The sequence below is a fragment of the Crassostrea angulata genome, unplaced genomic scaffold, assembly GCF_025612915.1.
Source record: "Crassostrea angulata isolate pt1a10 unplaced genomic scaffold, ASM2561291v2 HiC_scaffold_38, whole genome shotgun sequence".
Lineage (NCBI taxonomy): Eukaryota > Metazoa > Mollusca > Bivalvia > Ostreida > Ostreidae > Magallana > Magallana angulata.
Genome location: NW_026441593.1, coordinates 1 through 15,631, shown reverse-complemented (window position 1 = coordinate 15,631; position 15,631 = coordinate 1). Strand labels below are relative to the sequence as shown.

Below are 15,631 nucleotides of genomic sequence, written 5' to 3'. Positions count from 1 at the left end.
AATACGCCATATGGATTTTTTCACCGCGACGTTATCCAGTGTAGCCGTTTTGATGAACCAGTGTACAGCTGCAATATAATAAAAAGGAAAACCACCGCAGTATACGCTCTAAAAGATTCACATGAACATAAAATCTTGTAATATGTAATTAAGTAAATCATGCCAAGTAAGAACAAAGACCATGTGCATTCTAATAAGTATGGGTAGTGGGTGGGTGGGATAAAAAAGCAAGATTATGTTAAAATTATTTTAGCAAATTTACTACGTCTTACCTAATCCACGATTGTTTTAGAAAGGGGATTGTTCTAGAAGGGAAGTAACTAATATAAAAACACCCGTTAAAACCCAACCCGATCGTACTAAAAATTTCCGGCTAAAAGTTACTGAGATAAATGCGCATATCTGAGACAAGCTCCAATATGCGATATTATCCCAGATACCTAATGAATAACATGAAAACCAAGTTATCTGAGAATAGTTTATTTGGCGCTTCTGGCCGCGGTGAAATTATGGGGGCTACCGCAGGGCCGCCCCCAACAAAAGCAAGCAAGCAAGCAAAAAGCAAAGCAACAAGCATTCAGCAAACATGATGTAATCAATAGGCAACTATGACGTAATTATGACGTCATCAACAAGCAAATATGACGTCATCAACAAGCAAATATGACGTCATCAACAAGCAAATATGACGTAATCATGCACTGGGTAAACACAAGCTACTAAATATTTTAACCTTACTTAAGCCATATACATGATATAAGCAACCTTGAATGACAAGTAAATGGACAAAAATTTTCACATGTGCATATCCATCATTATGGATTTGAATTAGGATCAACTGTCCAATATGACGTCATGAGCGTAGAATATGTGTCGACTCTTCCATTTGTGTTGAGGTGCGGTCGAAATACGCCATATGGATTTTTTCACCGCGACGTTATCCAGTGTAGCCGTTTTGATGAACCAGTGTACAGCTGCAATATAATAAAAAGGAAAACCACCGCAGTATACGCTCTAAAAGATTCACATGAACATAAAATCTTGTAATATGTAATTAAGTAAATCATGCCAAGTAAGAACAAAGACCATGTGCATTCTAATAAGTATGGGTAGTGGGTGGGTGGGATAAAAAAGCAAGATTATGTTAAAATTATTTTAGCAAATTTACTACGTCTTACCTAATCCACGATTGTTTTAGAAAGGGGATTGTTCTAGAAGGGAAGTAACTAATATAAAAACACCCGTTAAAACCCAACCCGATCGTACTAAAAATTTCCGGCTAAAAGTTACTGAGATAAATGCGCATATCTGAGACAAGCTCCAATATGCGATATTATCCCAGATACCTAATGAATAACATGAAAACCAAGTTATCTGAGAATAGTTTATTTGGCGCTTCTGGCCGCGGTGAAATTATGGGGGCTACCGCAGGGCCGCCCCCAACAAAAGCAAGCAAGCAAGCAAAAAGCAAAGCAACAAGCATTCAGCAAACATGATGTAATCAATAGGCAACTATGACGTAATTATGACGTCATCAACAAGCAAATATGACGTCATCAACAAGCAAATATGACGTCATCAACAAGCAAATATGACGTAATCATGCACTGGGTAAACACAAGCTACTAAATATTTTAACCTTACTTAAGCCATATACATGATATAAGCAACCTTGAATGACAAGTAAATGGACAAAAATTTTCACATGTGCATATCCATCATTATGGATTTGAATTAGGATCAACTGTCCAATATGACGTCATGAGCGTAGAATATGTGTCGACTCTTCCATTTGTGTTGAGGTGCGGTCGAAATACGCCATATGGATTTTTTCACCGCGACGTTATCCAGTGTAGCCGTTTTGATGAACCAGTGTACAGCTGCAATATAATAAAAAGGAAAACCACCGCAGTATACGCTCTAAAAGATTCACATGAACATAAAATCTTGTAATATGTAATTAAGTAAATCATGCCAAGTAAGAACAAAGACCATGTGCATTCTAATAAGTATGGGTAGTGGGTGGGTGGGATAAAAAAGCAAGATTATGTTAAAATTATTTTAGCAAATTTACTACGTCTTACCTAATCCACGATTGTTTTAGAAAGGGGATTGTTCTAGAAGGGAAGTAACTAATATAAAAACACCCGTTAAAACCCAACCCGATCGTACTAAAAATTTCCGGCTAAAAGTTACTGAGATAAATGCGCATATCTGAGACAAGCTCCAATATGCGATATTATCCCAGATACCTAATGAATAACATGAAAACCAAGTTATCTGAGAATAGTTTATTTGGCGCTTCTGGCCGCGGTGAAATTATGGGGGCTACCGCAGGGCCGCCCCCAACAAAAGCAAGCAAGCAAGCAAAAAGCAAAGCAACAAGCATTCAGCAAACATGATGTAATCAATAGGCAACTATGACGTAATTATGACGTCATCAACAAGCAAATATGACGTCATCAACAAGCAAATATGACGTCATCAACAAGCAAATATGACGTAATCATGCACTGGGTAAACACAAGCTACTAAATATTTTAACCTTACTTAAGCCATATACATGATATAAGCAACCTTGAATGACAAGTAAATGGACAAAAATTTTCACATGTGCATATCCATCATTATGGATTTGAATTAGGATCAACTGTCCAATATGACGTCATGAGCGTAGAATATGTGTCGACTCTTCCATTTGTGTTGAGGTGCGGTCGAAATACGCCATATGGATTTTTTCACCGCGACGTTATCCAGTGTAGCCGTTTTGATGAACCAGTGTACAGCTGCAATATAATAAAAAGGAAAACCACCGCAGTATACGCTCTAAAAGATTCACATGAACATAAAATCTTGTAATATGTAATTAAGTAAATCATGCCAAGTAAGAACAAAGACCATGTGCATTCTAATAAGTATGGGTAGTGGGTGGGTGGGATAAAAAAGCAAGATTATGTTAAAATTATTTTAGCAAATTTACTACGTCTTACCTAATCCACGATTGTTTTAGAAAGGGGATTGTTCTAGAAGGGAAGTAACTAATATAAAAACACCCGTTAAAACCCAACCCGATCGTACTAAAAATTTCCGGCTAAAAGTTACTGAGATAAATGCGCATATCTGAGACAAGCTCCAATATGCGATATTATCCCAGATACCTAATGAATAACATGAAAACCAAGTTATCTGAGAATAGTTTATTTGGCGCTTCTGGCCGCGGTGAAATTATGGGGGCTACCGCAGGGCCGCCCCCAACAAAAGCAAACAAGCAAGCAAAAAGCAAAGCAACAAGCATTCAGCAAACATGATGTAATCAATAGGCAACTATGACGTAATTATGACGTCATCAACAAGCAAATATGACGTCATCAACAAGCAAATATGACGTCATCAACAAGCAAATATGACGTAATCATGCACTGGGTAAACACAAGCTACTAAATATTTTAACCTTACTTAAGCCATATACATGATATAAGCAACCTTGAATGACAAGTAAATGGACAAAAATTTTCACATGTGCATATCCATCATTATGGATTTGAATTAGGATCAACTGTCCAATATGACGTCATGAGCGTAGAATATGTGTCGACTCTTCCATTTGTGTTGAGGTGCGGTCGAAATACGCCATATGGATTTTTTCACCGCGACGTTATCCAGTGTAGCCGTTTTGATGAACCAGTGTACAGCTGCAATATAATAAAAAGGAAAACCACCGCAGTATACGCTCTAAAAGATTCACATGAACATAAAATCTTGTAATATGTAATTAAGTAAATCATGCCAAGTAAGAACAAAGACCATGTGCATTCTAATAAGTATGGGTAGTGGGTGGGTGGGATAAAAAAGCAAGATTATGTTAAAATTATTTTAGCAAATTTACTACGTCTTACCTAATCCACGATTGTTTTAGAAAGGGGATTGTTCTAGAAGGGAAGTAACTAATATAAAAACACCCGTTAAAACCCAACCCGATCGTACTAAAAATTTCCGGCTAAAAGTTACTGAGATAAATGCGCATATCTGAGACAAGCTCCAATATGCGATATTATCCCAGATACCTAATGAATAACATGAAAACCAAGTTATCTGAGAATAGTTTATTTGGCGCTTCTGGCCGCGGTGAAATTATGGGGGCTACCGCAGGGCCGCCCCCAACAAAAGCAAGCAAGCAAGCAAAAAGCAAAGCAACAAGCATTCAGCAAACATGATGTAATCAATAGGCAACTATGACGTAATTATGACGTCATCAACAAGCAAATATGACGTCATCAACAAGCAAATATGACGTCATCAACAAGCAAATATGACGTAATCATGCACTGGGTAAACACAAGCTACTAAATATTTTAACCTTACTTAAGCCATATACATGATATAAGCAACCTTGAATGACAAGTAAATGGACAAAAATTTTCACATGTGCATATCCATCATTATGGATTTGAATTAGGATCAACTGTCCAATATGACGTCATGAGCGTAGAATATGTGTCGACTCTTCCATTTGTGTTGAGGTGCGGTCGAAATACGCCATATGGATTTTTTCACCGCGACGTTATCCAGTGTAGCCGTTTTGATGAACCAGTGTACAGCTGCAATATAATAAAAAGGAAAACCACCGCAGTATACGCTCTAAAAGATTCACATGAACATAAAATCTTGTAATATGTAATTAAGTAAATCATGCCAAGTAAGAACAAAGACCATGTGCATTCTAATAAGTATGGGTAGTGGGTGGGTGGGATAAAAAAGCAAGATTATGTTAAAATTATTTTAGCAAATTTACTACGTCTTACCTAATCCACGATTGTTTTAGAAAGGGGATTGTTCTAGAAGGGAAGTAACTAATATAAAAACACCCGTTAAAACCCAACCCGATCGTACTAAAAATTTCCGGCTAAAAGTTACTGAGATAAATGCGCATATCTGAGACAAGCTCCAATATGCGATATTATCCCAGATACCTAATGAATAACATGAAAACCAAGTTATCTGAGAATAGTTTATTTGGCGCTTCTGGCCGCGGTGAAATTATGGGGGCTACCGCAGGGCCGCCCCCAACAAAAGCAAGCAAGCAAGCAAAAAGCAAAGCAACAAGCATTCAGCAAACATGATGTAATCAATAGGCAACTATGACGTAATTATGACGTCATCAACAAGCAAATATGACGTCATCAACAAGCAAATATGACGTCATCAACAAGCAAATATGACGTAATCATGCACTGGGTAAACACAAGCTACTAAATATTTTAACCTTACTTAAGCCATATACATGATATAAGCAACCTTGAATGACAAGTAAATGGACAAAAATTTTCACATGTGCATATCCATCATTATGGATTTGAATTAGGATCAACTGTCCAATATGACGTCATGAGCGTAGAATATGTGTCGACTCTTCCATTTGTGTTGAGGTGCGGTCGAAATACGCCATATGGATTTTTTCACCGCGACGTTATCCAGTGTAGCCGTTTTGATGAACCAGTGTACAGCTGCAATATAATAAAAAGGAAAACCACCGCAGTATACGCTCTAAAAGATTCACATGAACATAAAATCTTGTAATATGTAATTAAGTAAATCATGCCAAGTAAGAACAAAGACCATGTGCATTCTAATAAGTATGGGTAGTGGGTGGGTGGGATAAAAAAGCAAGATTATGTTAAAATTATTTTAGCAAATTTACTACGTCTTACCTAATCCACGATTGTTTTAGAAAGGGGATTGTTCTAGAAGGGAAGTAACTAATATAAAAACACCCGTTAAAACCCAACCCGATCGTACTAAAAATTTCCGGCTAAAAGTTACTGAGATAAATGCGCATATCTGAGACAAGCTCCAATATGCGATATTATCCCAGATACCTAATGAATAACATGAAAACCAAGTTATCTGAGAATAGTTTATTTGGCGCTTCTGGCCGCGGTGAAATTATGGGGGCTACCGCAGGGCCGCCCCCAACAAAAGCAAGCAAGCAAGCAAAAAGCAAAGCAACAAGCATTCAGCAAACATGATGTAATCAATAGGCAACTATGACGTAATTATGACGTCATCAACAAGCAAATATGACGTCATCAACAAGCAAATATGACGTCATCAACAAGCAAATATGACGTAATCATGCACTGGGTAAACACAAGCTACTAAATATTTTAACCTTACTTAAGCCATATACATGATATAAGCAACCTTGAATGACAAGTAAATGGACAAAAATTTTCACATGTGCATATCCATCATTATGGATTTGAATTAGGATCAACTGTCCAATATGACGTCATGAGCGTAGAATATGTGTCGACTCTTCCATTTGTGTTGAGGTGCGGTCGAAATACGCCATATGGATTTTTTCACCGCGACGTTATCCAGTGTAGCCGTTTTGATGAACCAGTGTACAGCTGCAATATAATAAAAAGGAAAACCACCGCAGTATACGCTCTAAAAGATTCACATGAACATAAAATCTTGTAATATGTAATTAAGTAAATCATGCCAAGTAAGAACAAAGACCATGTGCATTCTAATAAGTATGGGTAGTGGGTGGGTGGGATAAAAAAGCAAGATTATGTTAAAATTATTTTAGCAAATTTACTACGTCTTACCTAATCCACGATTGTTTTAGAAAGGGGATTGTTCTAGAAGGGAAGTAACTAATATAAAAACACCCGTTAAAACCCAACCCGATCGTACTAAAAATTTCCGGCTAAAAGTTACTGAGATAAATGCGCATATCTGAGACAAGCTCCAATATGCGATATTATCCCAGATACCTAATGAATAACATGAAAACCAAGTTATCTGAGAATAGTTTATTTGGCGCTTCTGGCCGCGGTGAAATTATGGGGGCTACCGCAGGGCCGCCCCCAACAAAAGCAAGCAAGCAAGCAAAAAGCAAAGCAACAAGCATTCAGCAAACATGATGTAATCAATAGGCAACTATGACGTAATTATGACGTCATCAACAAGCAAATATGACGTCATCAACAAGCAAATATGACGTCATCAACAAGCAAATATGACGTAATCATGCACTGGGTAAACACAAGCTACTAAATATTTTAACCTTACTTAAGCCATATACATGATATAAGCAACCTTGAATGACAAGTAAATGGACAAAAATTTTCACATGTGCATATCCATCATTATGGATTTGAATTAGGATCAACTGTCCAATATGACGTCATGAGCGTAGAATATGTGTCGACTCTTCCATTTGTGTTGAGGTGCGGTCGAAATACGCCATATGGATTTTTTCACCGCGACGTTATCCAGTGTAGCCGTTTTGATGAACCAGTGTACAGCTGCAATATAATAAAAAGGAAAACCACCGCAGTATACGCTCTAAAAGATTCACATGAACATAAAATCTTGTAATATGTAATTAAGTAAATCATGCCAAGTAAGAACAAAGACCATGTGCATTCTAATAAGTATGGGTAGTGGGTGGGTGGGATAAAAAAGCAAGATTATGTTAAAATTATTTTAGCAAATTTACTACGTCTTACCTAATCCACGATTGTTTTAGAAAGGGGATTGTTCTAGAAGGGAAGTAACTAATATAAAAACACCCGTTAAAACCCAACCCGATCGTACTAAAAATTTCCGGCTAAAAGTTACTGAGATAAATGCGCATATCTGAGACAAGCTCCAATATGCGATATTATCCCAGATACCTAATGAATAACATGAAAACCAAGTTATCTGAGAATAGTTTATTTGGCGCTTCTGGCCGCGGTGAAATTATGGGGGCTACCGCAGGGCCGCCCCCAACAAAAGCAAGCAAGCAAGCAAAAAGCAAAGCAACAAGCATTCAGCAAACATGATGTAATCAATAGGCAACTATGACGTAATTATGACGTCATCAACAAGCAAATATGACGTCATCAACAAGCAAATATGACGTCATCAACAAGCAAATATGACGTAATCATGCACTGGGTAAACACAAGCTACTAAATATTTTAACCTTACTTAAGCCATATACATGATATAAGCAACCTTGAATGACAAGTAAATGGACAAAAATTTTCACATGTGCATATCCATCATTATGGATTTGAATTAGGATCAACTGTCCAATATGACGTCATGAGCGTAGAATATGTGTCGACTCTTCCATTTGTGTTGAGGTGCGGTCGAAATACGCCATATGGATTTTTTCACCGCGACGTTATCCAGTGTAGCCGTTTTGATGAACCAGTGTACAGCTGCAATATAATAAAAAGGAAAACCACCGCAGTATACGCTCTAAAAGATTCACATGAACATAAAATCTTGTAATATGTAATTAAGTAAATCATGCCAAGTAAGAACAAAGACCATGTGCATTCTAATAAGTATGGGTAGTGGGTGGGTGGGATAAAAAAGCAAGATTATGTTAAAATTATTTTAGCAAATTTACTACGTCTTACCTAATCCACGATTGTTTTAGAAAGGGGATTGTTCTAGAAGGGAAGTAACTAATATAAAAACACCCGTTAAAACCCAACCCGATCGTACTAAAAATTTCCGGCTAAAAGTTACTGAGATAAATGCGCATATCTGAGACAAGCTCCAATATGCGATATTATCCCAGATACCTAATGAATAACATGAAAACCAAGTTATCTGAGAATAGTTTATTTGGCGCTTCTGGCCGCGGTGAAATTATGGGGGCTACCGCAGGGCCGCCCCCAACAAAAGCAAGCAAGCAAGCAAAAAGCAAAGCAACAAGCATTCAGCAAACATGATGTAATCAATAGGCAACTATGACGTAATTATGACGTCATCAACAAGCAAATATGACGTCATCAACAAGCAAATATGACGTAATCATGCACTGGGTAAACACAAGTGCATTAACGTTCTACTAAATATTTTAACCTTACTTAAGCCATATACATGATATAAGCAACCTTGAATGACAAGTAAATGGACAAAAATTTTCACATGTGCATATCCATCATTATGGATTTGAATTAGGATCAACTGTCCAATATGACGTCATGAGCGTAGAATATGTGTCGACTCTTCCATTTGTGTTGAGGTGCGGTCGAAATACGCCACTTGCAAGGGCCATAAATGCCTGTTGTCTGATGCAAATCTATTACGGGCATTTATGGAACTGCAACCGCCACAATGGGAGGACCAAAGACCATTAGTGACGGCGGCAGTACCTCAACACATATGGTCACCAGCGGCCAGAGCTTGCTCATTTTCTTCTCCCTCAACCTTAAGTAACGATGTAACGACCTTTTCAATGTTTTCTAGGAATGAATCATTTCCCTTTTTTGACAAATGAACACCGTCATCATGAAATAATGTTGGGTCCTTACTGTCAAACTGAGTATGTTTAATAAAACTCCCCCCCATAGACGTAACTAACAATATTGCTTCCCTATTGACTCTTTTTCTTGAGTCCTCCATGGCCCTAATGTCCTCTGAATACCTTCAATTGAATCTTGGGAGCAGGTTTGACCATACCAACTTAGAATGAGGGAAAAGCTTGGCTATTTGTTCCAGTGTGTCTTGTAGCTTTTCCAGCAGTGACTTTAACTCAATGAGACCTAGACTATTTGCTCCGCAGTGTATAATTAATACATCTGGGTCATTCTCAATTCTTCGCAGCACACGAAGCTTGGGAAGTAACTGACTAAGGACCATACCTCCATAGCCTTGCCACCAGATTTCGGTATTAACTATTCCAAGGTTTAATCCCCCCTTTCGTTCCCTGGACGCTATGCTCGCTCTCTTGACTATGGAGGATCCTATGACCCAGACTTTATTGACACCTATGTGCACAAAACTTGGTAGATGTTAAGCTTAGCTACTATTTACTAAAAATAAGGAATGTATGATACAAGACTAGCCCAATAATGCTTATCATTAACGAATATATGTTAAGCTAAGTTACTACTTACTTAAAATGATGAATGTATGATGGTATATGAGACTATCCCAATAATTCTTATCATTAACGAATATAAGTGCGATAGGCATTAGATTGCCATCTACCCGCCAATTGGATGACATGTTGTGTTTCGCCCTGAAGTGCTAATGTAGTAGCTGCTCCTATCCGAAAGGAGTGTGACTTAAAATTCTTACTATCAATGGATGACTGTGCCAAGACCTTAGCTAGGACCGCACTAAACTGATACCGTGTTAGTGGTTTCCCCGAAAAATGACAAAATAATGGTCCCGTAATGCTTGGGCGCACTTGCAAAAACTCCCGCATTGCTTTTACTGGGCACGTTATTCCATGTGATGCATTAACTGACAATGTCACTCCCCTACCACACTGATCAGTTTTGGAGCGTTTAATGCTTACCACTAGTTTGTTAGTTAACAGTGAAACATCTTGGCATTGGAGAATGGTTTCATGTGAATTACCCTTAGATAGAGCAATTTCACCTATCCTAAGTAATGCATGGAATGCAAGGGAAAAGGCAGCCTTATACAATGAGGTTTCATAATTGCTAGAGCAAACAAATTGAAGGTTTGGGATAATGGTTTGTAAAATGTCCAGTGTGATTGGTAACCGTGTGTCTGCTGTATTGATGGATCTTCTCATACCTTGGAGTAGCTTTTGGGTGACAAAGTTTTTTGTGGGATCATATAATGTATGACTTTTGCATTTGAAGCTTATCGCTGCAATGTATGATTTTGCCGTCGAGTGTTTGTAGTGTTTTATTGATAGATGTGCAATAAACATGTTTAAGTGTGTGTCTGGTGGCGGCCAAACCAGTGACAACCCTTGGCCAATACGAAACTGTTCAAACGCTTGGATCCCTACCCTGTATGCCTCGCTAGTGTTCACTGACATAGATGCACTGAATAAACGCTCTATTTCGCTTGAGAGAGCAAGGTCTGGAATTGCTCCGGAATTGGCTGAGGTTGTGCGTCTGCTGCGGGTGCCAGGCTCCTGAAAGTGTCCCACTTTTTGCGGGAAATAGAGTCAGCTATTTGATTAAGTTTGCCTGGGATGTGGTTGGCTTTAAACTGAATATTGTACTTTAACGCAACCAACATTAAGGGCCTAACTAATGACATGACACGCTCTGACCTAGATGACTGTTTGTTTAAAATATGAACCAAAGCTATATTGTCTATGAAAAGGATAAGTTTTTTATTATGCAGGAGGCTTCCCCAGACCACCAATGACAACACAATTGGAACTAACTCTAGGAAAGTAATATCCCGCAAAATTTCATTGTAAGCCCATTGCTCTGGCCATTGAAGGAACATCCATTGGTCCTGAAAATAACAACCACAACCTAATTCTGCTGACCCTGCACTATCCGTGAAGAGTTTCAGTGTATCTGAGGTACTCCACTCACTGTCTGGAAAGTATACCACCCCATTAAAACTATCCAAGAATTCGATCCAGGTTTTCATATCTTGACGCATGGACCCCGATATCCGAATATGATGATTTGGTTTACTAGTTCCTATCATAGCATTGTAAAACCTGCGATTAAATGCTCTACTACCAGGTATAGCCTTGCTGAAAAAATTTAACTTGCCCACTAGAGATTGTAGCTCCGACAACTTAATTTTCTTCTTACCTACCCAAAATTTTAATAGAGTGGAAAGTTGATACACTTTCTCCTGTGGAATAGAGACTTGCATTTTGACCGTGTCTATTTCCAGACCAAGAAACACTAAATTAGTAGTGGGCAAAACTGTTTTCTCTGCGTTCAAGGGTACACCAATTTCCAAACACAACTCCTCAAATTTTTGCATAATAAGTTTACATTGACTTGTGTTAGCACTCCCTATGAAGATGAAATCATCTAAGTAATGATGAATGGTATTGAACCCTGATCTTTCCTTAGCTAACCACTCTAAGAATGTGGAGAACATTTCAAATAGTTTACATGAAATGGAACACCCAAATGGCAAGCACTTATCAAAATAGAATTTACCTTCAAACTGTAAACCTAATAATTCAAAATCCCCTGGAAATATCTTAAGTAACCGAAAGGCGCTTTTTATATCAGATTTTGCGATGATTGTCCCTCTCCCCAATTGACTTATTGTTTGAATGACCGTGTCAAATGATGTGTATTTTACTGATGTGTGAATAGGGTCAATGTTGTGATTAATGCTTGCAGACGGTGGGTATGAAAGGTGCATTACCATTCGCCAACTGCCATCAGCTTTTGGAACAATACCTATGGGGGACACATGAAAGTTTAACATAGGGGGAGACTGAAAGGGGCCTGCCATTCGCCCCTCTGTAATTTCCTTATCTATTTTTTCTTGTAAAACATTTGGATGCTGCTTTGCAGACACTAAATTGCTACTAAAAATTGGAAACCGGGGACCCTCATATTGCAACTTAAACCCATTAACTAGACCCTCTCTTAAAGTATGTGCTGCCTCTCTATCTGGGTAGTTAATTAAATGTTCCAGTATTTGCTGTGTCTTTAGTGGGGAAACGCCCAGGGCCCATTTGTCTTGACTGTGGTGTAACATGTCTTGACTGTGGTGTAACATGTCTTGGCTGAGGTGTAAATTGTCTTGACTGTGGCAAGACTTGCCTTGGTTGATAGGTGGACTGAAACTGAGACGGTCTAAATGTAAATCCTTGTCCCCGAAATGACTGACCAATTGGGTGTGTAGGAGTTTGAGTGTCCATGCAGCGAATTAATGGATGTTTATTGTTGCATCTGATGCACTGGTGCAGATAGGCGCAATGGATTCTGTTACAAGAATCTCTGTAGTTAAAGTCAAAGCACTTGTTTGGTGAACTTGATGGACGATTTGTATTGGACTGGATCCCGGGCGTCATATACACCAGCCACAATTCACTATCTATTACCCCCCAGTTATTTGATGGGTTAATTGCCATCCGAAGCCTGTATTGCTCATCATATGTGACCCAACCCTGCGATTTTTCGGCCCCCAACCTAACGTCATGCATGTATTTGAATAGTTGGTGTGTTTTGCTAGGGTGGGCTGTAAGATATATGCATGCATAAATGATAAAGGCATCTGTCCATTTCTCAATGGTTGTCAATCTATGATTGTGTTTGGGCTGGGCTATAATTTGGCCTTGGGAGTCCATTGACAATGTGGATAGTTGTAGCCTATTAGCATCACGCACAAGCAGGGTGGCTAAATTAATGTATTCCCCATTGACAATTTTTTGTTTGGTTGCATTATCTACATGGTAACCTAAATCTACTTGGGTTGAATTGTTTATGACAGGTTGACTAAAGTTATTGCCAAACATTAAAGACTGAGACTGAGCACCAATGTTAGTACCTTGTGCCATTTCTGTCGATTCTTGCTGGGATGAGCCAATAGCATCTGTTGGTCCTGCCACCGTGATGGATGGCGCCACCATCATGGGTGCTGTGGAGGGCTGAGGGGAATGGGAAGCCACCATCTGATTCTCCACTGGAGGTTGCGCTACATGCTCTGCTGCTGTGCTGCTGCTTGCACGCCCTGCCCTCTCGGGCCTCTGTCGTCTCCGGCCCCCACGCTGGCCCCTCGTCGCTGACAAATCCGTTTTTTTTGTTTTGGGCATTTTGCTCGGAATAATAAGAAATAATTAAAATTAGCAAAAATAGTAAATACTTAACGGATAAAATGGACGGTTTTTGAGTACATCTGCATTCTGTTCTTACTATCATACCCTCACGTGGGTTTCAACCGAACATGAATAAAAACCATGTAAATAAATTCAATCGATCAAATATCTTCATAAAGTAAAACCATCCATCTATATTACTTCTGGCAGCGTACAACATTACCCAATATGAGTTGAATGCTTTGTTAAAACAGCCATAAAAAAGCAAGATTATGTTAAAATTATTTTAGCAAATTTACTACGTCTTACCTAATCCACGATTGTTTTAGAAAGGGGATTGTTCTAGAAGGGAAGTAACTAATATAAAAACACCCGTTAAAACCCAACCCGATCGTACTAAAAATTTCCGGCTAAAAGTTACTGAGATAAATGCGCATATCTGAGACAAGCTCCAATATGCGATATTGTTTTATCGATTTATGAACATTTTTTTCTGTTGTTTTATTTCCTTATCAACCCTGGATGACTAATTATACTGTTTTTTGAGTTCAACCCGTATTTTATCGAACAAAAATGCCGAATTCGGACAATTGTTTGCTTCATGAATTTTGTCAAATGTGTAACACATTTTACATATAAATGCACAACATATGTAGCAGAATGACAATTAATCAAAGCATTATTGATATAAGAAACATGCTTTGTTAATGTTGTCATTCTTTCGAATGATTTCTCAGTGACATTATTAACTGATTAATAATATTGATAATACATAAATAAATGATATTTCGTAAAAGGTAACTCGGGGTCTATTCCTCGTATAAGGCATAAAATTAGAAATGATGTCGCCCGATTATTCAATTTTATTTATATCGGACCAATAACAATCAAAATAGTATGCATTCTTTAACGCAAACACGGGATTATAAACGGATCAAGGCGAAAGTCCAAGATGGCTGCATGATTAAGTCTGTCTCGTATTCTTTTAAAAAAATGATAATGGAATTTAATTTTACATTTATTTACATCCTTTGTCAAAATGTTACAGTTTATTCAGATTTCATAATGATTCGTTGTCAGTATTACAATTTAAGCTATACGGAGTTATACAGCGTTTAATTGCTGGCCATAGCGCTCGAAAAAAAGTTGCACTTTATTAAATAAGAAATTATAAAGACCAACGAAATTACTTCCGAAATAATTACTTGATCACATAAAAAAGGTTCAATTACTCAATTGTAAATTTAGTCATTATTTAAGTGATTAGATAAGTAACAATAAAGGCATTTACTTCGAACATTAGTTTTACTATTTACAGTAATAGTATCATGCATGATTCTTTAATCAATGATTGACGGACTATACACTTGTTTTAGCTGACGAATGCTTGATGTTACACAGTCTAATTTATTTTTCTGTTTTATCTTTTAACAATTGAGTAGCTAATTATACACAAATCAAATTACCCGTCTAGAGGTGTGAAACCCTCTCTTTGTTCACCAGACTCGTGTACCTTGTGTATACATACCCCAGATACACGTGTGTCTGGAGCAATGGCTTCGTTAGTTTACCTGTCTACCTGTGTCATTGTCTCGGATCACTCGTGTGTGAAAGGATATTATGTAATCAAAAAATGAATAATGAACATAAATTTGCCCATGCAAGCGTTTTAAGATATCGTATTCATCGGTAAAAAGGCGACGAGAATAACAAATTTTAAAATCCTTTAAAAAGAACTCTGATTGTAAAAAAATAATAACGGATACAAATTTCTAGATCTACAATACTTTAAAAAACAAGATAAGTCAAAACATCAGACCTATATCAATCATTTTGGCTGAAAAATCGAATTTAATTTGTATAGTTTTGTGAGGAAATTTCCCTCCTGTTGACCTCGTGACGTCACTTCCGCTGAAGCCTCGTTATCGCCTAATTCTGTTTTCTCTTGATTAGATTTCCCAAAGCAGGTAAAAATAGCCACTTTGAAGAGGCGTAACTCCGTTATTTTTGCACCGATTTCGATGCGGTTTTTTGCATTAAACTTTGGTAAATAAACTCTTTAACATATGTTTCACATCGGCTGGGCTGCAGGTACCCTTT

The 15,631-nt window shown here is 37.9% G+C and overlaps 1 protein-coding gene across 1 annotated transcript; it reads right to left on the bottom strand.

The window, feature by feature from the left end:
- Nucleotides 1-8,082: 8,082 nt before the first annotated feature.
- On the bottom strand, nucleotides 8,083-13,827 carry LOC128168670 (uncharacterized). Its single transcript, XM_052834821.1, has 2 exons — nucleotides 13,264-13,827; nucleotides 8,083-8,222 (listed from the first exon to the last, which is right to left on the bottom strand). Exons 1-2 carry the CDS (start codon nucleotides 13,526-13,528, stop codon nucleotides 8,083-8,085), a joined length of 405 nt encoding a protein of 134 aa, XP_052690781.1. The 5' UTR covers nucleotides 13,529-13,827.
- Between the last annotated feature and the right edge of the window lie 1,804 nt (nucleotides 13,828-15,631).

Bases quoted from the DNA above. Each gene is read 5' to 3' on its own strand.
- LOC128168670 (XM_052834821.1), bottom strand. From the start codon at position 13,528: ATGCCCAAAACAAAAAAAACGGATTTGTCAGCGACGAGGGGCCAGCGT. The intron at 8,223-13,263 runs GTACTAACATTG...ATTATATTGCAG, and splicing joins ATCGACAGAAATGGCACAAG to CTGTACACTGGTTCATCAAA.